The sequence below is a fragment of the Notolepis coatsorum genome (assembly GCF_963971535.1).
Source record: "Notolepis coatsorum genome assembly, chromosome: 8".
Lineage (NCBI taxonomy): Eukaryota > Metazoa > Chordata > Actinopteri > Aulopiformes > Paralepididae > Notolepis > Notolepis coatsorum.
The window spans coordinates 48689322-48715371 of NC_140172.1; the positions used below are offsets into that span (position 1 = coordinate 48689322).

Below are 26050 nucleotides of genomic sequence, written 5' to 3' on the forward strand. Positions count from 1 at the left end.
TACTCGGCTAGGGGATGCCGCCCTGGAGGTGTGTCTAGACGAGTTCCTGGAGCCTCTGGCGGAGGGAGAGGGTGTTGTCCGTCTGATCAGCTGTTCTATTAGTTGCGCTTGCTGTCTGTCGCGCTCTGCGTCCCGTAGAGCACCAGCAGCTGCTCGCTGGCTGTCTGCTCGGTCTCGGGCCACATTCTCTTCCCTCTGAATGCGTCTTATTTCTAGACGTATATGCTCTTCTTCGCTCCGCTGCTGGATCTGCAGTCGGTCGCGTTCAGCAGCGGCGTTCAGGCTGATGAGGAAGGCCTGCTGTAGGGTCCTCTCTGCCTCGCTGGGAGAAGGCGGTTGTATAGGGGAGCCTTCCCTCGGGGTACTCCTTGCGGAGCCTTGGAGCTCTATCTCCACGGTGCTCTCCCCGTCTTCTTCCGTGCCGAGTTCTGTCTCGGTAGCGTTGTATTCCTCCCGGGACTCATCGGGGACTACTTCTTCAGTACTGGCGGGGTGTGAAGTCATGTCTGGTTCCCACTGGTCCCCACCGTGAACTTGGTCAGTTACATTAGAACCCGTAGGGGCCTCTATGGTCGGGGTAGTCTGGGCGTTGGGGTTAGACATACTTTTACTTTCTAGTTTTACCGCGTTTACTGTTAGTAGAAGACTAGGTTGTTGACTGACAGCGTAAGCCTCTAAGTACTGAGGGAGCCGTCGTTCGCGCTGCGGGCGTTGGTTAGGAGGATCGTTTCGTGGAGTGTTCATCATAGGCCATTTCAATATTAATAACACTATATTAATATTACACTGATTACCATCCGGTTCGAAGGACCAATTGTAACTGAGGGGTACAATTCCCTGACTGTATTACTAGATATGATACTTACTACCACTACCTTTGTACTTAATATTCGGCCACCCAGTACTTGGCATAAATATATTATGATGAACACTGTCACGTAGATGAAACGGATCCAACACAAATGTACGAATTAGAAATAGGTCTTTATTTCTACACAGCGATGGTGTGTAGAGCAAGCACTTAATCAAATCAATCACATTTATGAATGGGAATTAGGATGCACTTTTATGGCAAGAGTATTCGTCGGTATATCAATAGAGAATGTCCAATCTCTGAAGGCGCAGGTGGTACATATACGACCTGGAATAGTTTAAGGAATAACAGCAATGATACTTTAATGATTATAGACTGGATACACTAGGGGGGGGTTAATCCGGTCGCTTGTAAGCCGACAGGAGTAGGAAGGGGGGGGGGGGGTAGAATCCGGCTGCCTCATCCGGCCAAGGGTATCCCAGGTGAACCCACTGTAGTGCCGTTCAATGCGCCGGCGATCCTTGGACCACAGATGAAAGCAGGTGGACTCTTTGTGGGCCGGCGTCCTCCGGTCCACGGAGGAGAGACGTGAAGCGACCTCGTCTTGCAGAGCGTCTCCTCACCTTGCGTCCTCTCCAGGGGGGGGGGTTCCAACACACGGCAGTGTCGGGGGTCTTTATCCATGGAATAATCAACGTATACAAAGCATAATCCGTGCCGGGGAAGGCGGGCTGTCGTCGGTAGAATAATCCGGTATACAGGTCCACTCGCTCGTCGGCTCTGGGGCTCCTCGGGTGCAGCTTCACGTGGGGTCAACCACCCTGGATAAGCAGCCAGTTTTCTGCCCGAAACGATGGGGTACTGACTACGGTAGTATTCTCACCGCACGAAGCACTATATATTAACAGACTATTATTAGCTTAATAGACTACGTCCAACTCGACGATATAGTGCCAAATATGACTATTCAAATATTAATATACACGATGTCTCAATACCGATGGTAAGCCGAACTTGGCCTTACTCCCACACGTGGCGTCGCGGGGAGGCTTTACGTCTGTGACTCTATTGGAGGGTAAGAAACTGGACTGAAAAGGAAGTCCTACTTTAGTAGCGCAGTATATATACGCACTATGAACAAATAGTCCCATTAGTGGTGCGGTAGCCAGATTCCTACGCGGAACTAGGACTTGTTCGTACATGTTGAGCGGTACGTTTGAACTGGGTCTGGGGGGTATGGCAGCCTGGCACCAAGGTCTCGACCAATAGTAGAATGGAGACTATTATGGGATGTTCAGTAGGCTAGAATGGATATTCAATGCATATTGTACAAGGAATATACAAGGGATATCAGGGAATATTAGAGAATATACAAATACAATTAAATATATATATATAAATAAATATATATATTCGGTTTAATCTGGCCCTTCACAACAGCTATACTAACTCGTTTGGCTGAGTTAGGGGGAGGGAAGCCGTGGGTGGGTCCTGGGCGTTGTGGACAGCGACCCCTACAGTTCGGTCGGGGTGCCTGCACAGCGAGGGTAGGATCTGGAGAGAGGTAGTGCGACCTTCCACACGTTACACTCTCCCGGTGAGAATCTGTGCTGCCAGGCTGGCTGCCGGCTGGCTGCACGTGTGTCGGAGGAAAACATGTGACAGTCTCCGGCCTCCCGGACCAACAGTACAGGGGGGGGTGCGCAACAACCAGGAAGGGGGTTGGGAATTGGCACAACGACTAACAGTGGGATGGGAGAAAAATCGGAAAAAGGAGGGGGAAAAAGATAATACAAAAATAAATAAATAAAATGTCACTATATGAATTGAAAATGGGGGACCCTGATGTAAACAAGACAAACGTCTTTCTCTGGTCTGCATGATCCCCTTAACAATTGTGTGTATTGAGCCGTACTGTATTGTACCCATTCTGCAATCTGTTAAATAAAGTTTTCATTCATTCATTCATTAATTAATTCATTAATTCATTCATTCATTCATTCATTCATTCATTCACTCATTCATTCATTCATTCATTCATTCAAACATGATAGTATTGGATAGCCTACAGTACGTAATTTAGGAATAGGCTATACATACCACACCCTCTCTCTTTGCTCACTTGTCCAATTAAGGACAGCCATTGTTGTGTGACATGAAATCAACCGGTTTGGCTTTGTGAGCCTTCCTGTGATCTCCCCCTACTTAGTGTCAGAAAACAGATACCAAATAGTACTAGTTCCTGTTTTCACAATAGACCCCATTTATCCTCACCATAAGGGAGCCATCAGTTGACAATTAAGGTTATTATAATCTATAGGTTCTCCAAATGAGATTAGACTTCAAATGAAGGAAGACACTATTTGATGTCTAATCCTATTTTGAGAACCAATATCCACGAAGGGAATCATATTTTAATCATCCATTGACGTTTCTGTACCTGGTAATACATCAGCATGATGTGACATATTTTAATCTAACCTTCCCTGACCACTCCCTAAACCTGGACCTAACCATAACACCATGCACCCTAACCAAGAAAGCATCCACATTTCCTGATGTCCCCGCCCCCCCCGTCCCCCCCCCCCCCCGTCCCCCCCCAAAACCTAAAAATAGGACGTATACAAATTACAACATGTTGGAGATGGACATGGATGGTTTGAAAAAGGCTCAGTCACACAGGCCAGGTATAGCCTATACTGTAGCAGTGGTCCTCAAACCTTTTCACGTCAAGGAGTCCCACATTGATAAGTAACAGACCATGGATCCCATTTGATAAGATTCTGTCCCAGGGACCCTCCTCAGAGAAGAGTTTGGTTGCTATAGATATGATTTAGTCCAGAACTCCGTAACAGTGGAGAGCGTGAAACCTATGATCAGAATGGTAAATGGACAGCATTTATATAGCGCTTTTATACAAAGCTCTTTACAATTTATGCCTCACATTCACCTATTCACACACAGACGGTGGAGGCAACCATGCAAGGTGCCAACCTGCTCATCGGGAGCAGTTAGGGGTTAAGTGTCTTGCTCAAGGACACTACGACACACTGCCGGGAGGAGCCGGAATCAAACCGGGAACCTTCTAAATACCAGGCGACCGCTCTACCTCCTGAGCCACTGTTGCGGCAGAATTGTCATTCTTATACATTCATTCACTGTACTAACTTCTAGTGAATATATTATTTTGTGATATTAAACTCCCTGGAACCCCCTCAAGGACCCAGAATCCCACTTTGAGAACTGCACTGGCCTATGTGGTGATCTCTGTAAGAATGATCACTCCAAGCACATGGATGATCATCTCCCTTAGTTGACTCAGTGTTGACGAAGATGGACATATCTATGGCGGGCGGCACGGTTATACGATATATACCCCCTCTCTCCTTCTGTTTCTGTTCCCTTTTACTTTGTAACATACAGTATAAGGATAAGCCCACCATTACCTTATGATAAGTGACATGCCGGGAACACAAGTAATTTATACTTGTGTTGTCTAGATAACGGTTTGATTTCAGTAATCCCAAATCGGGTTGGCATCCTACTAAACTTGTTCCAGTTGCTGATGTTGCAACTAGAACGGAGTAGTTAGCCTAGTTCATCTGTCTAATGGGTTCTTCATACTACACAGTCTCTAGTCAAAACCAGACTGAAAAGACACTCAAGGCTATTAACAACTATGACTCTAATAAATCCATTTTATGACTCAACCTTCCCTCCTCTTCTCTCTCTGTGCCTATACGGTACTTTCTCCCTCCACGCAAGCTACTCTGTGTACCTCGCCTCTTCCCGAGTTCAGTGGGTAGAGTGCTTAGTGCTCTCTATAGCATGGCACGTTCACTGCCAGGGTTAGGGGTTCCTTTTCCCACTGGGGCCATCCGTACTGAAAAATGTATGCTGTGATTCCATTGTAAATCGCTCTGAGTAGCACTAGTGCTAAAAAGCGTTGTAGAAATGCAGCCACCCATTTATTCCCTGGGCTCATTGGGATCTCTACAGTTTAGTCTCTTCGTAAAACAATATAAATTAGTCTCAATACATTTCCCCGTCTTTTTCCTCCCTCCTCTTCTGTTCCCCTCCCTCCTCTTCTGTTCTCCTCCCTCAGGCGAGAGCTACGTGTGCAGCTCCATCGAGGCTTACAAGAAGTTGGACTATAACAAAAACATCCACCCCAACTGGTCGGTCAACGTCAAGGCCTCGGCCACGGCTTCCAGGGCTCCCTTGTCTCTGGGCAGCTCCAAAGTCGGGCCGCCGGAGAGTCGCGAGAACAAGGACTTCGTCCGTCCCAAGCTGGTGACGGTGGTGCGGAGTGGCGTGAAGCCCCGCAAAGCCGTGAGGATCCTGCTGAACAAGAAGACGGCCCACTCCTACGAGCAGGTCCTGACCGACATCACCGAAGCCATCAAACTGGACTCTGGAGTGGTTAAGAAGATCTATACTATGGAGGGAAAACTGGTAAGTCACTCTTTGAATGGTTGTCCTGGGTCATTCACTGGTTATAAGCTCACAATACGAGCTGTTTCATTGCACCCTATGCTGCACTTTGACTGGGGTTTCTTTCTATGGCAGCACAGAGCAATTGCTAATTTGTCATTTGTTTTCAAGATATTGGTCCAGAGTGGTTTGTTGTCTAATACTATTTAAAGGAGCTACTGTTTTTAGTTTACGTGTTTTGGTGTTTGCTGTACAGCTCAGGTGTGCCCACCATGTTGCTGGTTTGATTATGCCATATCTTTGTCTGGAAAAGAAGGATTTGGATTCCATGCTATATTTTTAGGGCATTTCTGCTTTATTGTGTAGGTCAGTGAGTGACATGGAGACAGAAGGGGGCTGATGTGCGATGTAGCAGATCTCAGACCTGATTTTAACGTAGGATGTTGCTTTGGTGTTGGTACAAGAGAAAGAATGACGGAAAGACCAAAAAAGTTAAAAATGCTCACTTTTCTCTTACAGTTTTCTTTTTACTGAACATCATAGGTATATAGCCAGTCAGCCAGCTAGTGATAATTAGAGAGAGAGAGAGAGAGAGACAGAGGGAACCCAAGTGAAGGTATAGGTGATTAAATGCATGAATGGAGCCTGGGTTTTCACCCACGCAGCAGCGATATTTGCCAGAGCAGAGTCCCTGAGTGCAGAAATAACTGCCCCACCCACCTCTGCCAGGGACAGGGACACTATGAAAAGAACACATTCTAAAACATACATGTCCATCAGGTCTAAACAACATAGAGCTAAACAACACACACACACACACACACACACATACACACACACACACACACACACACACACACACACACACACACACACACACACACACACACACACACACACACACACACACACACACACACACACACACACACACACACACACACACACACACACACACACACACACACACACTCTCTCTCTCTCTCTCTCTGTCTATGTTTCTGTCTCTCTCTCTTTCTCTTATGTCGCGCCAAGTTTATCTTAAGGTGCCAAGTTACATAGTGAGAGTGAACCACTTTTAAAGTCACTGAAACAAAACGATACTGTCACGTTCAAACAGATTGTGTTGTATAGGGCCTAGACAATTATTTGCCCCGCACAAATAGAGATCTAGTACATCTAGAAGAAATGCAGGGAGAGAGTGGACTGGAAACAGGTGTATGTACAGGAGGTACAGGGGCTGTAGGGCCTTGGTGTTTTGGGCAGTTGTCTTTCTGGTGGGAATATTTAGTTCCAGAAGTACAGCTTGTACATGGTCTAGTTACGTATAATAATCCCTCTCAGGTGTACGATCACATGAAAGATTAGAATTTTGAGAATTTAATATTGGTGTCTGAAAATGTCACAATGGGTGCTAGTCACTGAAAGCTGTGGAGTTTTTTTTTAACAAGGTTTTTTTATTTGAAAGTTTTGTTTTAACAGGCGGTCCCACATGGGCCAAAAGAAAAGGAAAAAAAATAAGGCCCTCCCTCCCTCCCTCCCTCCCTCCCTCCCTCCCTCCCTCCCTCCCTCCCTCCCTCCCTCCCCCCACCCCTATACCAGACAAAATCATTCTACAATATCTTAGATAATTTATTAATCATTGTTTTTCCTTTTAGCTTTTAAATCACCCGACAGCAGTCACATATCTCTTGCATTCTGCAGATAGAGAAGAAGAAAAGTAAGAACATAATAGAAAAAAATTATAATAATAACAAGCTGAGAGACCAGGAAGGCCAGTCAGATCGCCTCTGTCACATTATCCGCTTCCATACCCTCAAAGAAAGTTAGGAAAGGATCCCAAATATTGTGGAATTTTTCGGTACAACCTCTGATAGTATACCTGATCTTCTCCAGTTTAATATGATACATGACCTCTCTCATCCAGTGGCCGTAGACAGGTGAACCTGGGTCCTTCCATTTGAACAGTATCAGCCTTCTGGCCAGAAGTGAACAGAAGGCCAGCATTCTAGTCTCCCACCATCTAAAGTGGATGTCCGCCGGGGCCACTCCGAATAATGCAATATATGGTGATGGCTCCACTTGCTTTCCAAATATCTTAGAGAAGGTGTCAAAGATGGTCTGCCAGTAGGTGTGCAACTTTGGGCACGTCCAGAACGTGTGGAGCAGAGTGGCTGGAGCCTGTCTGCAGCGGTCGCATAGAGCAGGGGTTCCCAAACTTTTCAGGCCGGGGCCCAGAAAATAAGGCGTCAGAGAGCCGCGGCCCAATGCACATCGTCTGGCTTTTTTTTTTTTTTTTTTTGCCAGGCGACCGATTTTTTAAGCCAAATATCACTTCAATCCTATTAAGTTAGTTCAAGTTAGTTATTCATTTATATGTGCTATTTATGAGAGGGCTAACTTGTTGCAAAATAATAATGATAATAATAATAGCCTCATTAAAATACTATTGTTACTTCGGTTGTTTTCAGCGTTTTATGTGCATAATCTGTTATTTAGTTTGAAATGTTCGTTGAAATAAGTAGATTTTTCGTTTTTGTTTATTTATTAAGTTAATATAAAACCATATAGTCACATTTTAGAATACAATAGAATATAATTTTAGAATACAACTAGAAACACTGTCCTGGCCTGCTTCTAAGTTCAGTGACCTGACAAAAAAAAAAAAAAAAAATTATTTTTTATTTATTTTTTTTAAATCATCTCGCGGCCCACCCGTGGCTGCTCGCGGCCCACCTTTGGGTCGCGACCCCGACTTTGGGAACCACTGGCATAGAGGTCTATGTCGGGCAGGCCACGTGAGCGGATCGGCGCGGGCGAGAAATCCGCTCTTCGCTCTTTAAAGCTTGGTCCGCTCCGCTAATCGATCATGTTGACCCCGCCCCCAAGTCGCTCTCCGCTCTCCGCTCGCTCACCTTGAATCGCTCGGCAGATTTTTTTCTTTTTTGAAGCATGGTGTAAATTAGCTCAAACTACAACAGTCTACACCCCCTGGGCCCCTTAACAATTGTTTGTATTGAGCCGCATTATAATTGTACCCATTCTGCAATGTTAAATAACGTTGTTTATCCATTCACTAGCTCTATTAAGCGATGATAGCTAGCCTAGCCACACTGCTATGGTTGCTGCCATTAACGTTAGCATGTAAGCTAACAACAACAACAATGGTGTCAAAACTTTTTCTAACAGGATGTGAGTGACAAAGCCTGAACAGGATATCACAGGTTCACCCTTCTCATTGGTTGAAAATGGCCTTCATGTTTGTACATTGCCATCTGTTGCTTTGGCATTGTACTACATGTATATTACATCAGTGTTAAACCACTGTGAGCGGCCTGGAGTGGATTGGAGCGGAGGAGAACTCTCGCTCCGGACGTCGCGCCGACCCATTTTAAAACCCACTCCTCGCTCACGTCAAAACCGCCCGCTCCGCTCCCCGCGCCACTCACGCGCCGCGCCGCTCACATGGCCTGATGTCGGGATATATCTTAGAGAGCCTGTCTTTAGACCAATGCAGTCGGTGTACAATTTTAAATTGGATAACCGCATGTTTAAGGCAAATGGAAGAGGAGAAAATCCCCTGTATTATCTTGTCCCATGTGACCTCTGTGATTGGTTCACCTAAGTCAGTCTCCCATCTGCCCCTGAGGAGGTCTAAAGGTGTCGAGTTGCTTCTATTAAGTAGTTCATAAATTCTGCTTATAGCCTGTTTCTGGATCAGTTTACAGTTCAAGATCGAGTCTAAAAGGGAGGCAGGAGGGCACACTGGGTAGCAGTCCGAGTTCGAAGTTACGAAGCTCCGGAGTGGCAAGTATCTATAGACCTAGTGTGACCTAGGGATCTTGTATTTCTGTACTAGCTGTTCAAAGGAGGCAAAGTTGCCGTCCATATAGAGGTCAGACAACGTAATCACTCCACTCCCAACTGTCGAAGGCCTTATCCATCGTTGATGGGACAAACATGTGATCGGAGCAGCCAGTGATAGTTCCCTGAGGGAGAAGGTTCTTCTAAATTGGTTCCACACTTTTATCGAGTGGATGACAACTGGGTTCAAGGTAAAGCTAGATATGGGCTGTGTGAACGGGAGCCTAGCACATAACAAGGCAGATAGGGAGGTGGATTTAACCGACGCTCTCTCCAGTACTGTCCACCAGGGGGCTGTGTCCTCCCCCTTTACCCAGTATAATAACGATCTTATGTTTGCTGCCCAGTAGTAGTAAATAAAGTTTGGAAGCGCCATCCCACCCATTACGCGGGGTCTCTGCAGCATAGATCTTTTGATCCGGGGCGGTTTTTTGTTCCAGATAAAGGAAGATATCTGGTTGTTTATCTTGGAGAAGAATGTCTTGGTCAGAAAGACTGGAAGACTCTGAAATACATATAGAAATTTCGGCAATACATTCATCTTTATTGTGTTGATTCTCCCACCCAGGGATAGCGACAGGGGGTCCCAACGTTCAATATCTCTCGCCAGGTTAGACAGTAAAGGTTGATAGTTAGCCATATATAGGTCCTTATGTTCATGCGTGATCCATATCTCGAGGTACTTGAACTTTTTAGGGCTAATTTTAAACGGGAATGTGCTCAGAGGTATCCGATCCGCCGAGGTGCCGACAGGCATCAGCTCGCTTTTTTGAATGTTGATTTTGTATCCGGATATTTTGCCAAAGTCCGCAAGTAGGGTCATCAACCGAGGAAGACTCGTTTGGGGTTGTGATATATACAACAAGATGTCGTCCGCGTAGAGCGAAACTTTATGCTCCGAGCCCGCGCGCATGATCCCTTTTGATATCGGTGTTCTGCCTCAGAGCCAGCGCAAGGGGCTCCATTGCGATCGCGAAAAGGAGTGGAGATAAAAGACATCCCTGTCTCGTACCCCTATGGAGTTCAAAGTAGGTGGATAGATTGTTGTTGGTGCGAACGGCAGCCATCGGAGACGTATATAGAATTTTAATCCAAGCTATGAGTTTAGGGCCAAACCCAAACCTCTCCAGAGCGTGAAAAAGATAGTCCCACTCCACCCGATCAAACGCTTTTTCCGCATCAAGGGAGAGGACCACCTCAGGTGTTCCGGGTGGAGAGGGGCTATACAGGATATTTAGGAGGCGTCTGATATTAAAGAAAGAGTACCGATTCTTGATGAAGTCTGTTTGGTCCGGCGAGATAATTGAGGGGAGAGCCCCCTCCAGATGACGGGCCAGAACCTTAGCGAGAACCTTGACATCAGCGTTAAGGAGGGAAATTGGACGGAACGAGCCGCATTCCAGTGGGTTCTTGTCTTTCTTAAGGATTAAGGAGATAACCGCTTGGTGCATGGTCGGAGGAAGAGAATTTGTTGAGAATGATTCATCAAATACGGCTAGCAGCAGCGGGGACAGCTGGGTTGAGAATTTTTTGTAGAAGTCTGTAGGGTAGCCGTCTGGCCCCGGGGACCTGCCACTCTGCATAGATCTAATCGCTGACGTAATCTCCGCAACCGTCAGTTCCTCCTCCAGATCTGCGGCCCTCTCTGGGTCGACTGTCGGGAAGCGGAGGGTCCTATAGAAATCGTCTAGCGTGGAGGGCCCCACTTGCGAGTCCGAGGTGTATAACGATTGGTAGAAAGTTTTAAAGCTTTTATAAATTTTAAGGTTGTCAGTGGCTTTTGAGCCTTGCTCGTCGTTGATAGTGGGGATGGACTGGTTGGCAGTTCTTTGTCGCAGCTGATGGGCAAGTATCCGTCCGGCCTTCTCCCCATGTTCATAGTACCCCTGTCGCGTTTTAGTAATGAGGTACTCAGCCTGTCGCGTTGACAGGAGGTCAAACTCAGTTCGCAGCAATATACGTTTTTTCAACATGTCGGTTGATGGCGAGTGGCTATGTAGTCTATCTAGCTCCAAAATCTCGTCCGTCAGTTGCCGTTGCGTGCCGTGTTTATCTTCTTTTGGTTGGCGCAATATGAAATCACCTGTCCCCTTAAGTACGCCTTCAGTGATTCCCAAATGGTTAAAGAAGACATTTCCGGAGTCTTATTAATGTCGAGAAATAATGTAATTTCCGATGTGATGAAGCTTGTGAAGGCTTCCTCCGACAGGAGCAACGGGTTGAGTCTCCACTGGCGGTGGCCGAGCCGTGTATTCGGGATACTCATTTTCATAACTAAGGGACCATGGTCTGAGATAACTATCGCTCCGTATTCGCATTTGGTTACGAGGGGAAGGAGTCTCCTATCCAGGAGAAAGCTGTCTATGCGCGAGAAGGTATTATGGACCGGGGGAAAAAAGGAGTATCCTCTGGATGTAGGATTACGAAACCGCCACACGTCAGCTACCCCATGTGATTTAAGAAAGTGCCGGATTGCGCGGGCCGAGCTGGACTGGGGGGCCTTTCTGGGCGAGCTACGGTCCAGCACCGGGGAGAGTGCACAATTCATGTCGCCGCCAAGGATGAGATGGTGCGAGGTCATATCCGGTAGGCGAGAAAAAAGGCTGGTGAAGAACGAAGGGTTGTCCCAGTTTGGTGTGTAGATATTAGCCAGAATGACCGGAAATGAATGCAGTTTCCCCACCACTATAATATAGCGCCCTGCAGGGTCGGCCTCTACACTTGACATAGTAAATGGCGTGTTTTTATCTATCAAAATGGCTGCTCCTCTGGCCTTCGTGTGGAAGTTGGAGTGATACATCTGTCCCACCCACCCCCCCCTCAGTCGAGCATGGTCCGCAGTTTTTAAGTGTGTCTCCTGTAAAAACACTATGTCTACATTGAGTTGTTTTAAATGTGTAAGTATCTTTTTACGCTTTACTGGGTGGTTGAGTGATTTAACATTCCAACTCACGAAATTGACAGAGCACCCTTCCAGCCCCATGGTATCACCTGTGTCGATCATAGTAGACGAGAGAGGCCATGCATCTGGAACCTAGAGAGAGCTCAGCACAACTGCAGGTGAAAAGCAAAACAAACGTCTGATCAGTTAAGCATGTTGAATGTACAAGTCCAGTAACCCCCCCCCCCCCCCCCCCCCTGACACACATAAAAAACAAGGTGCCCAAAATACCCTTCAGAAACTAATCCACACATAATGTGCTTGTGTTGGAGGTGCTCTACCTATGGAGCCAGCCGCTCAGGCCCCCGTCGAGCCCCTTAGGTAAAAGAAAATAATAAAGAGAAAGTAAAGAAAAGTAAGAGTAAAAGTTTTTACTCAGATCTTGGTATTATATAAGCTGCCCAGTGGGATACACCCAACCAGGTAAGGTAATATAGGTGGCAACGGTAAACGGTAAGCATAACAATAATATATTAACATTAACAACCTCACACCAAGCAGGCCCCGAAATAAGGCACAACACCTTACTCCCGAGCAAGGGCAACCAACATGCCCCGTTAAACACAAAAAAGGGTGCCTGATTGGGTGATATAGAATAAATTGGAAGAGGTGTGGGAGTGTGCGCGTGTCAATGCAAATGGGTGTGTACCTGGGCATATGCCCTTCAGTGTTCGTGCAGTTGCGTGCACGTGAACCTATGTGTGTGTGTGTATGGATGTATCGGACACAGCCAGGGTGTAAGCGTATGGGTGTATAGGCGTGACAGTGGCGGCTGGCCACTGGGGGCGCTCGGGCGCCGACCCCCCTGGTTAAAAGAGAGAAGAACAAGAAATCTTTTTGTTTTTGTTTTTTGTTTTATAGCCCTATAAATAATATAAACATGTTTAAAATGAATAATATTCACTCATTTTAAGTATGTTTGTGTTTCCAATGCACAATATAACTTTAATATATCAAATAAAAATAATCGTTTTCCTGAACAGGAAGTGACTCACTGTCGCATAGCCGCATTTCTCCTAGCCGTATTTCTCTCGGCCAGGGCTAGACGCAATAGCGCTCTGAGTGCGCGTCACTGTTTCATCGCTGTATCCGTCGCAGACAATCAGTGCGTAACGCGCTGTGCGTTGAAATATGATGTATTATGTTGGAAGCCGGGCGCGATTTGAAGCGGTCTAGGCAAGCAGCCTTAGCAGCGTCTATAATTTCCGTAGCCGCATTTCGCGGAGACGCTCTCTGATTGGCCGACGACAGTTGTTTTTCCGTAGCCGTATTTCGCGGAGACGCTCTCTCTGATTGGCCAACGCCGGTTTCTGGTTAGGAAGTTAGTAAGATAGTTACTCGAGGCTGTTGTGTTGTGATGCAGTCACTCTGGACAGTGGGGATATACATCGACAACAACAGTCTGGGAGACTGGGTCTGTGGGACAGTGGACATTATACACTTTATCATGCCCTCCGGACCACGTTTCAACTAACTACAGTGAGTTAATGCTGTCTGTCTGTCTGTCTGTCTGTCTGTCTGTCTGTCTGTCTGTCTGTCTGTCTGTCTGTCTGTCTGTCTGTCTGTCTGTCTGTCTGTCTGTCTATCTGTCTGTCTGTCTGTCTGTCTGTCTGTCTCTCTCTCTCTCTCTCTCTCTCTCTCTCTCTCTCTCTCTCTCTCTCTCAACACAGCGTGTTTCGCTGTGGCCGGGTATTGCATAATGGCTGAATGAATGAATGGTAACTTGTTTAAAATGACAAGATAGGCCTATATATGTGTAGTATGAATCAATTAACTCGACTTAATGTTGGTAACGTTATGAGTCAGTATTCGCTTGGTCAGCTTGGTCAGATGATTGCGAACACCCAAGTGACTTTCATACCGGCTGCCACTGAGGCGTTGAGTGTGTGGGTCCATGCCCCCGTATCTGTATAATGTGTAAACGTGTATGTGTGTCTACATGTGTGTCTGTGCATGCGCGTAATATGCGCCCACGTGTGTGGTACATCTAGAATCTCTAGATAGTGCATCCATTAGGTGTGCGAGCATGTGCATCATCGTAGGTGTGAGCATGTGTGTACATATTTATATGTCTGTATGTGTATACACACATTGTCCTATTGGGGCCAAAATTATACACTGTTCACATCACCTGTACATCATAAGTAGAGATCAATGAAATTGCTGGAGATTGGTGAGTCACCTAGCTTGATATATGGTGTCCAGTGGCGTCCTCTCAATGCTAGGCAGATGACGCTACACATAGATGATCACACAGTAGACATTACAGTAGCCTCTATACATATATTGTCCTGTTGAAGTTAATATGATACATTGTTCACATCACCTGCATATCATACGCAGCACGTACACACCGATACATCTCTCTTTCTATGTGGTCTCACCCACTGCAGCGTGTACAATGTTCTTTCTGACGTAGCTCATTGCTTCACCTGCATCGATGAACTCTTTATCTTCTCCCCCGTGCGTGATGTGAAGTCGGGCTGGAAAAAGAATGCCGTACCGGGTGCCCTCACGACCACGTAGTAGCTTCCTCACCTCCGTAAACGCAGCCCTGGCCTTCGCGACACTCGTGGCATAGTCGGGGAAGATCGCAATAGACATTCCGTTGACCTGTAATGGAGCCTGAGCGCGCGCCCGGCTCAAAACCTCGACACAGTCCTGGTAGTAGTGGAGTTTAGCCACGATAGCACGAGGCTTCCCGTCCGTCCTCTTCGGCCCCAGTGTTCTGTGCGAGCGGTCTACCAGCACTTCATTATCCATTCGTAGCACGTCTCTCAGTAGTTTTGAGACCGACGCAGTGGAACTCAAGCCTTCCGTCTCAGCCACCCCAATTATCCTCACGTTGCACCTCCGCATTCTTCCTTCCATGTCCTCACACTTCCCTCTGAGACCCGCCATCTCTGATTTTAAGTCTTCGACTGTTGTTTGTAGCGTTACCACCTCGTCCGACCACCTCGAGAGACCACCCTCCACGTCTTTAACTGTAGCCTCCATTTTGTTCATGTCCACACACAGTGACGCTACACAGCTTCGCATTTCCTCATTCATCACTTTCAAATAGTTTCTGATAAGGTCGAACTCTTTGGAAAGTGCACCTTTCAATTCCGATTGTATTATTTCTGCGAGTTCCGATTTCAGCGCGTGTGAGGATTCGCCTGTTCCCTGGACCTTTTTTTCCCCTTCCTCACCTCACCAGCCCCCACCCTTGCGAGAATTTTCCCTGCCTCCTACTCTTCACCAGCCCCCACCCTTGTGAGAACTTTTGCCTGCCTCCTACTCTTCACCAGCCCCCACCCTTGGACATTCTGTTCCTCTACCCTCACGCACCTGTTGGGAGTTTGCAATCTGCTCGGGAGAGTACTTAGGTGGCAGGCTCCCTTCCAGTCCTGGTCGGGTCGTTCTGTATCTGTGTTCACTCTGTGTTCATGGAGTTCTGTACGTTACCATCCTGTACGTTACCATCACCTGCCGCGTCTCCGGCGTGAGACAACGTGCCAGCCATCACCACCTGTCGCCGTTTGCCTGGAGTGGGACACCGTCTTCGCTCTCTAATTCTCTACGGGAGGTTTTCCAGTGTTCCCACTCCAGACGTCAAGCCGGCTCGCCATCACTCCCGATTCCACGGGAGGAAGGCGTCTCTTTGTGATCCTCGTTCCTGGGGTGAGGCTCGTCGTCGCTCCCTAGTATTCCACGGGAGGACGGCGTGTGCCCATCCCATTCCCCTTGGACCCAGGCTCGTCGTCGCTCCCTAGTATTCCACGGGAGGATGGCTTGTTCCCATCCCGTTCCCCTGGGACCCCCTTTGTTCTGCGCTGCCCGTCTGCAGCATCCGGGGAGGAGGATCTCCGTGCCCGGCCCCCGCTGTCGGGCCCCTGTCCCCGTGCCAGGCCTCCGCCGTCGGGCCCCTGTCCCCGTGCCAGGCCTCCGCCGTCGGGCCCCTGTCCTCATCCCTGTAAGCAGCTCTGGCCCTCGCCCTGTCCAAGGCCTTAACCCTGTTCTCTGTCCCTGTCTCCAGCCCGCCTCTCCGGGCCTCTGTCCCTGTCCCCCTCTCCAGTGCCCCTGGTCCTGGCCCTGACACTTAGCCCTGGTCCTTAGCCCTGGCCCTTAGCCTTAGTCCCTTAGCCTGTTCGTCCTCTTAAAGGCACAGTGCCGCATTTTCCAGATTTCCTTGTCTCTAGTGTTTTTGTGTTCTCCCTTAAAGGCACTGTGCCGCTTTTTGTTCTATAATAAATATTTGCCCTGTTTTGGCTTACTCTCATACCTGTCTTGTGTTGTGCGATTGGGGTCGGTTACAAACCATAACAGCGCGAGGAGAATCTCCGCCTTTAAGGCTGTGGTATCCACGCCGGACATCTTTGACGGTGTGGACGGTGGCGGCCCAGAAATGAAAGTCGAGGCTTTTACAGGCCTACTTGGATTCGAGACGTAGCTGTATTTGTGTAGGTTTGATGCCATCTGTCCGTGTAAACAATGACCATTGGTTTGAACAAATGTACCCTGAGTAAGATTCACTAAGTTTTGTAAATCCGTAAGCTTATTAAATTAAGATAAAATAAAAATAAGTAGAGGCTCGACGGGAGCTAGAACGAAAGCTGTGGAGTTTTAACAATTCCTACATAATAGAGGCCTTGCACAGAATGTTTGTGTAGTTCTCTCTCTTCCAGTATGGCTGGCTGTAACCGTTGGTAACCACTTTCAAAAGAAAATGCCTGCTTTTTGTGCAGTGGCAGAGTAGGTCATTTAATATTGGTGACTGAAAATGTCACAATGGGTGCCAGTTACTGAAAGGTGATAAAATGCATGAATGGAGTCTGGGTTTTTACCCATGCAGCAGCGATATTTGCCAGAGCAGAGCCTTTGAGGCTGAGCGCAGAAATAACCCCTCCTCTCCCCTGGTATACTCCCATTATCTGCTCTGTCTCTCAGGTGAAGAGAAGCGGATTCTATAAAAAGAACACACTCTAAAACATGTACACATGCCCATTCAGTGTAAACACGCACGCACTGCACACGCATGCACGCACACACACACACACACACACACACACACACACACACACACACACACACACACACACACACACACACACACACACACACACACACACACACACACACACACACACACACACACACACACACACACACACACACACACACACACACACACACACACACACACACACACACACACACACACACACACACACACATTATTCCTTATGACCCTCACAGAGAGCCGCAACACAAAGCCTGCCTCTCACCCAGCCTGCCTCTCACCCAGCCTGTCTCTCACCCAGCCTGCCTCTCACCCAGCCTGTCTCTCACCCAGCCTGCCTCTCACCCAGCCTGCCTCTCACCCAGCCTGCCTCTCACCCAGCCTGCCTCTCACCCAGTCTGCCTCTCACCCAGCCTGCCTCTCACCCAGCCTGCCTCTCACCCAGCCTGCCTCTCACCCAGCCTGTCTCTCACCCAGCCTGTCTCTCACCCAGCCTGCCTCTCACCCAGCCTGCCTCTCACCCAGTCTGTCTCTCACCCAGTCTGTCTCTCACCCAGCCTGCCTCTCACCCAGCCTGTCTCTCACCCAGCCTGCCTCTCACCCAGCCTGCCTCTTGGGAGAGAAAGATAAACAGAGCGTGTCTGCCTGGAGGGGTACTAGTTATGTAGCTTAGCTTATGTAGCTCTCTGTAACAAACAGGTAAAATGAGGCGCCAGTATCTGTGGCATCGAACTATATTGACACTATAATGAAGTTTGTGTGTGTTTGTCTTCTATGCCAGATCATTAGGATTCTAGGTTATGTGTTACACTCACACTCTCTGGTCTCCGGTCTCCTAATCAATACGTGTCTTTATGTAACCCCTCTATCTGTCTCCCTTGCACTCTCTCTCTCTCTCTCTCTCTCTCTCTCTCTCTCTCTCTCTCTCTCTCTTAGGTCACGTTAGGATACCAAGTTACATAGTGAGAGTGAGAGCAAACCACTGTTCCCTGTAGAGAGTCACTGAAATGGAAGGATACTGTCATTTTCAAACAGCTTGTGTTTAACGCCAGCGGCATTCTGTCATTTCCTGTCTTACCCTAGTCATCGTGTCCTAAATGACGGACAAATTACTATTTTGAATCATGAGGAGTGCACAGCTATAGGCAGTTTAGAGATTAATACACTCATTGGTTATGGATTATAGCTACACAAAAAATTGCCAAATCATTGCACTAAATATGATACAGTTTATTCCAAAATGGTTGATTCTGCCAATATTTTAAATAGGAACTATGAGCAGTGAGATCAGCTCAAACGTCTTGAATAATAGAATAATAGCCATAGCCTTCAGGATATTTTAATGCAGTATTATTATAAATAGCCAATATTCCTTTTAAATACAATTTTGTACATCTAGAAGAAATGCAGGGTGTTCTGTACACAGGTGGATATCATCTCTCTCTCTCTCTCTCTCTCTCTCTCTCTCTCTCTCTCTCTCTCTCTCTCTCTCTCTCTCTCTCTCTCTCTCTCTCTCTCTCTCTCTCTCTCTCTCTCTCTCTCTCTCTCTCTCTCTCTCTCTCTCTGTCTCTGTCTCTATGTTTCTGTCTCTCTCTTTCTCTTATGTCGCGCCAAGTTTCTCTTAAGGTGCCAAGTTACATAGTGAGAGTGAACCAAATAGACAAATAGAGATCTAGCACATCTAGAAGAAATGCAGGGAGAGAGTGGACTGGAAACAGGTGTATGTACAGGAGGTACAGGGGCTGTAGGGCCTTGGTGTTTTGGCCAGTTGTCTTTCTGGTGGGAATATTTAGTTCCAGAGGTACAGCTTGTACATGGTCTAGTTACGTATAATAATCCCTGTCAGGTGTACGATCACTTGAAAGATTAGAATTTTGAGAATTTAATATTGGTGTCTGAAAATGTCACAATGGGTGCTAGTCACTGAAAGCTGTGGAGTTTTAACAATTCCTACATAATAGAGGCCTTGCACAGAATGTTTGTGTAGTTCTCTCTCTTCCAGTATGGCTGGCTGTAACCGTTGGTAACCACTTTCAAAAGAAAATGCCTAATTTCTGTGCAGAGTAGTAGTGGTAGAGTAGGTCATTTTGAGAATGTATGTAATATTGGTGACTGAAAATGTCATAATGGGTGACAGTTACTGAAAGGTGATCAAATGCATGAATGTAGTGAAGTGAAGGTGTGTGTGTGTGTGTGTGTGTGTGTGTGTGTGTGTGTGTGTGTGTGTGTGTGTGTGTGTGTGTGTGTGTGTGTGTGTGTGTGTGTGTGTGTGTGTGTGTGTGTGTGTGTGTGTGTGTGTGTGTGTGTGTGTGTGTGTGTGTGTGTGTGTGTGTGTATATGTGATGGTGTATGTGTGTGTGATCATGCCATTGGCTAAAAGGGTGTGTGGCAATGGGAGTGGACTATCGCAAAGAAGTGTATAACTTCTAAATGGTATAACTTAGTGGATGGAGAGGTTGGTCATGACCCAAAGGACAGCTGATTAACGGTTCATGCCAATTGGCAAAAGTGTGTGGTATGTCTTAAAAAAAAAACACCCATACTCCCAATAACCATCTCAGACCAACCCATAACCCTAACTGAATCATTCAAGTTCCTCGGCACCCACATCAGCAATAAACTCAAATGGGACATTAACACCACTGTCATCATCAAAAAGGCCCAGCAGCGCCTGTACTTCCTCAGGCAAGTGAGGAAGTACAGAGTCCAACAACGCCTGCTGGTCCAATTCTACACTGCCATAATTCAAAGTATCCTCACCTCATCCATCACAGTCTGTATACGGTTCCACTGATAAACACACCAAACACAAACTCCAACGCATCACCAAGACAGCCTCCAAAATAATTGGCTGCCCCCTCCCCTCTCTGGACTCCATCTACACCTCACGCACAGTCACCCGCTCTGGTAAAATAGTCAACGATCCCTCCCACCCAGCACACCACTTATTCCAGCACATGCCCTCAGGTCGCTACAGGTCCATCCTAACCAGACACACACGCTTCACAAACAGTTTTTTCCCCACAGCAGTCCGAACACTGAACACCCTGGCCTGCCCCCCTTTGCACAGACGGGCAAGCATCTGTCACTGACTGACACTGTTACCATGACTGTCCTGTATGTATCTATGTATATATGTATTTATTGTGGGGATTGGGAGGTGGGAGGGGGGGCGTTTTTGATGTTTGATGTCTGATGTTTCATGTTGATTGTAACCAGTGCCTAACAATCTCTACCGCAAACAATTACCACCAACCATCGTTGTGTGGCATTAAAGTATCTTGTATCTTGTGAGTGGCAGTGGGAGTGGCCTATAACACAAAGCTGCATAACTTCTAAACGGATTGTGTGTGAAGGTTTGTGTGTGAAGGTTTGTGTGTGTGTGTGTGTGTGTGTGTGTGTGTGTGTGTGTGTGTGTGTGTGTTTGTGTGTGTGTGTGTGTGTGTGTGTGTGTGTGTGTGTGTGTAGGTGTGTAGGTGTGTTTGTGTGTGTGTGTGTGTGTGTGTGTGTGTGTGTGTGTGTGTGTGTGTGTGTGTGTGTGTGGTGTGTGTGTGTGTGTGTGTGTGTGTGTGTGTGTGTGTGTGTGTGTGTGTGTGAATGCAGGCTCACATGGATGCATGCTCATGTGGTGGCAGTTTCATGCTTAGGCGGGTAGGAGGGTGAAGTCACTGTGTGAAACTGCCAACTTTTAATACTTACGAAAATGTATTCATTGTGCAAGTTACTCCCAGATCAGCGTAATAGTTATATTGTTGCTTGGTGGTCACCAGTTAGACAAATGGATTGGGAGCAAGTCTCTTTAATGGACGTGTGTCCTGTCTAGGGTTTTTTATGCTTGTGCACCTAATGGGGTTCATATCACAGAACCAGGATACATGGCCTCTGAGCCTCCACAGCTCGGATATGATATATTTTTTATATATAGTATATATATACCTATAATATACAGTACAGTACATCATTATTTGAATACCAATGTCATGTTTTAATAAAGAATAGATCATTTGTATGGTTTTTGTGGTATCTGCTCAACTGTCAATTATAACAATATACTGTAGGTCACTTTCTGATTGATATTTTTGCAGTAGCCTACTTTGTGTTTAATGATCGATTATTGGCCCAGGAGGCAGCCTTCCCAGATTTCTTCATCTGATCCCAGAAGCAGCCAATAAAATCCTGGGATCAAGTAAGTTTTCCTCGAGAAACCTGCTGTTGGGGATTAGGCTTGTGCTTTAACACAATGTTAACTACCCCTATGGTTGCCATTGGTTACTGTTTAGCTTGGAGATTACACAATGATCGCTGCTCTCCCCCAGTTCACCCCACTGTGACTGGATGTAAGACTATTATGGTATGCTATTTTTAGAACTGCCATCGATTGGGCCTGTAGGCATGGTAACACGCTCGCTGCCAGATTGGCTGGGCTCGGTGCAAGGCCAACTCATTGTTTTTGTAGTCTAAAAGAAAAAGGGTTCTGGGAAGATCCATGCATATAGCAGACTCTTAACCACGGCAAGGCAGCGAGGGCAGAGGACAAGCAAAACAAACAGAATAACATCAATATTTGCACGTATGCAAATGTAAGCCTGCGCCCAGCAACCTTCTGGGTTTTAGTAGCAGTGGGTCAGTGATTGAGCCCAGATGAAAACTGTATGATAGGGGAGGGGTCACTGTGGGTCCAGGCCTTTGTAGCTGTGTGGCCTAGGCAGAGTTAACAGACAGGCCCCCTGGCAATAACAGGATTCCAGCTGTGAGCTGGTGATTAGAAGATGGTTGGTATTACATCTTTGGTGACATGCCATCTCTGCCTATGTGCCCTTGAGCAAGGCGCTACAGGCTCCAACCTCTCTGATGTAGGAGTGGTATGTGAAGAGACCAATTGCCAATGTAATCTTCTTAATGTGATGTTGTAGAGAAATCTTAGGTAATGTGTGTGTGTGTGTGTGTGTGTGTGTGTGTGTGTGTGTGTGTGTGTGTGTGTGTCGTGTGTGTGTGTGTGTGTGTGTATGCTACGTTTTGTATTGTGATTAAACCATTAAGAGTATAGAGACAGAATCAGGGAATTCAGCAGAGGTAGAAATACATTTTTAGATGATTAAACATGCAGGGGGGGGGGTCTCCATGACTAAATTCCCTGCACTTTGTCTCATGCATGAAAAGGTTGTTTGTTTTATGGTTGAGAAATGAAGGAATCAATCGACCCCATGCTGTCTGAACACAAACGGCTCCCTGATTCTGAATACGTGAAAGGTTACAGCAAATTATTAGATATGCTTGCAGCAAATTCAAAATCCTGATAATAATGAGGTTAATCCATACTCAGTATGCCCACACACACACACACACACACACACACACACACACACACACACACACACACACACACACACACACACACACACACACACACACACACACACACACGCACGGACACACACACTCACTCAGGCTTAACATGGGATTGTGTCATAACAGTAAAATACCTTGTTATGAGTTTAATATGTAGATCCCATAGTGGTGTCTCTTTTTTCCAATTATAATAAACAGATGCAAGAACTCCCTTTTAAATAATGAGTACAATGAGTTAACAAATTAATTAACAAGGAAAGTAATGAATGAAACAAATTAGGTGAATGAATGAATGAATGAATGAATGAATGAATGAATGAATGAATGAATGAATGAATGAATGAATGAATGAAAAAAACAAACAAGTGGTTACATTGGCGAGGGGACAGATAATGGGATGTGTGAGCATGCAGTAGGGGTGGACGGTATGGTCTAAAATTTATATCACGGTATAATTTGAAGCATAGACGGTAACGGTATATATCACGGTATCATCGTTTTTGATTAAATTTTTTTTTTAATTTTATATAATTTTTTATTTTTTTTTATATAAAATATATATATTATATAATTAGACTTGTACTTGTATTATCTGCGAGACATCGCCACCACGCAACAAGCTCCACTGTCTGTGTGTACATTAGTAGCCTCTAGCTACGGCCAGGATTCTCCGGAGCTGCAGCTGGACCTATACTCGAGTAGCCTCGAGCTACGGCCAGGATTCACCGGCGCTGCAGCTGGGCCCTAGTATTGGTATAACGTTAAATCACATTCACAAGCCCTCAGCTCGAATACGCATCGAATCAGTGTTATAATACATTGATATCAGGAGCTATCTGTAGCTACTGCTAGCCGGATATATAACGTTAATACAACGCCTCAGTGAATTATTTAGTTCAATGGGACATTTCGTTTTGAACGGTGAACTAACTTGTGTTAACGTGAGCTAACGGCTAACGGTAGCTGGCCGACTAGATACCGTTCGGTTAGACAATGCCTCATCATGTATTAAACTAAAAGTGAATAGTTGACTGGGTCATTTTGTAACGGTAGCTAAGCTAACGTTAGCTCAGGGAGACGTCCCGTCCCACTAGACTACTACTAGTAGACCCGTGTTTACATGCGTGCGGGAGGGGCTGGCACGCCCACTGCGCGAAGCCTCCTAAATAACTTTTTCCAGTTCGCACATATCTATTATCTATGACTAATTCTATCTATTTTTAGGGGCAAATGCGAGTGAAATAGTCGCGCTGTGGTTACATGACGTCATTGCTATTTTAGAGCTGCACTACCGGTTACACGGTATAGGCAAAATCCATACCGTAGAGCAAATTCATACCGTTTATACCGTATACCGTTTATACCGTCCACCCCTAGCATGCAGCATGCAGTGTGACGTGGCAGGTGTGTAGTAGTGGTATGGAGAGGCAATAACCTGAGTGCAAACTGGGGTAAGGTTACAGGAAGGGGTTAAGTAGAGTGTGTATGTGTCTTGAATTGACGTTGTCACCCGAGCCCCTTGTCAGTCACTGAGCCTGTGGTTTTGAAGAAGTAGGTTTCTGGGCTGTGAGTGAAGCTGTATCCCAGAAGACCTGTGGAGCCAGCACTAAGCACCAAGCTCCGCCTTCTGTATTAACCCCTATAATGAGGTCAGAGTCAGTAGGGCAGGACATACATCCATGTCTCTACAACGCTGTACTCTCATTCTTCTCTCTCTCTCTCTCTCTCTCTCTCTCTCTCTCTCTCTCTCTCTCTCTCTCTCTCTCTCTCTCTCTCTCTCTCTCTCTCTCTCTCTCTCTCTCTCTCTCTCTCTCTCCCTCCCCCCTCTTTCTTTCTATCTCCCTCCTGGATCCGGTCCAGTCTGGATTTTGACCCCATCACAGCACAGAGACTGCTCTCATTGAGGTTCTAAAAGACATTTGTTTAAACACTGATTCTGGCAAATACTTCAATCCTGGATCTTAGCGCTGTGTTTGACACTGTGTCGACCATGTAATACTACTAGACAGACTGATGAACTGGGTTGGACTTTCCGGCACAATCCGAGATTGGTTCAAGTCCTGTCTATAAGACAGGGACTATTTTGTTTTCCATTGGCAACTATGTATCTGAGCAAACTAACATAACATGTGGAGATCCTCAAGGTTCCATCCCCGGGCCTCTTTTATTTAACCTCTATATACTCCTGTTAGGCAGAATTATGCTTAATAATAAGATCACTTTCCATAATTATGTGTCAACTTTACATACTGTAGCTCTTTCATAGAGTGACTCCTGTAATGCCACCAAACAGCGACCTCTAGGCAAAAGAGCCCCACTTGGTATTGCATTTTGTTTACTATTTTGTTTACTACTGTTTTGGTCTGACATGTGGGTTGGAGTTTAGTAACTTATTACACTGTGAATTTCTCCAGACCTCTCTTGGTAGAGCCTGCGGTGTGGCCAGCGGTAGCAACCCCTCCCCTATACCAACTGAAATCCAACCTACACATCAGAGATCAGACATAAATAAAACATTTAAACAAAAACGCAATACCAAGTGGGGCTATTTTGCCTAGATGTCGCTATTTGATGAAATTCTACCAAACATTCTACAGATTCTAAAACTCAGTCTGAATCGTTGGTGTCATTATTAATTCAGAACTATATTAGAGAATACATGACCAAACAATCTCCTGTACTGTAGGTTAGACCAGTGGTTCCCAAAGTCGGGGTCGCGACCCAAAGGTGGGCCGCGAGCAGCCACGGGTGGGCCGCGAGATGATTAAAAAAAAAAAAAAAAATTATTTTTTATTTTTTTATTTTAATTTTTTTTGTCAGGCCACTGAACTTAGAAGCAGGCCAGGACAGTGTTTCTAGTTGTATTCTAAAATTCTATTCTATTGTATTCTAAAATGTGACTATATGGTTTTATATTAACTTAATAAATAAACAAAAACGAAAAATCTACTTATTTCAACGAACATTTCAAACTAAATAACAGATTATGCACATAAAACGCTGAAAACAACCGAAGCAACAATAGTATTTTAATGAGGCTATTATTATTATCATTATTATTTTGCAACAAGTTAGCCCTCTCATAAATAGCACATATAAATGAATAACTAACTTGAACTAACTTAATAGGATTGAAGTGATATTTGGCTTAAAAAATCGGTCGCCTGAAAAAAAAAAAAAAAAAAAAAGCCCGACGATGTGCATTGGGCCGCGGCTCTCTGACGCCTTATTTTCTGGGCCCTGGCCTGAAAAGTTTGGGAACCCCTGGGTTAGACTACTGTAACTGTCTGTTCTTTAAGCCCCCCCCCAAAAGCACTTAGACAGCCATAGATCCATTCAGAATACTCCTGCTTGTCTATAAACCACTCACTGGTTTAGGGCCAAAAATACATCTTTGACTTGCTTTTATCATACAAACCCTCTAGACCTCTTACAGTAGGTCCTCTGGGACTGGTCTGTTCCAGAAAACATGGCGGAGCAGCATTCAGTTATTATTATGCTGCACATAGTTGTGAAAAACATCCAGAAGATCTCAGACTTTACTCTTGACTATTTTCAAACTGGGGCGGCTGGGTGGCGCAGCGGAGATTGCGCTCGTCACCAATGCAAGAGACTCCGGTATCGAATCCGGGTGTCAGCATTGCCT

The 26050-nt window shown here is 46.1% G+C and overlaps 1 protein-coding gene across 1 annotated transcript in view; it reads left to right on the forward strand.

The window, feature by feature from the left end:
• dclk1a (doublecortin-like kinase 1a) overlaps positions 1–26050 on the forward strand; it is a gene marked incomplete at its 5' end in the record, with an annotated part of 155785 nt that overhangs the window by 8135 nt on the left and 121600 nt on the right. Inside the window, 1 exon segment of the mRNA XM_084319654.1 lies at positions 4920–5269. Coding sequence (XP_084175780.1) covers positions 4920–5269 — 350 coding nt within the window.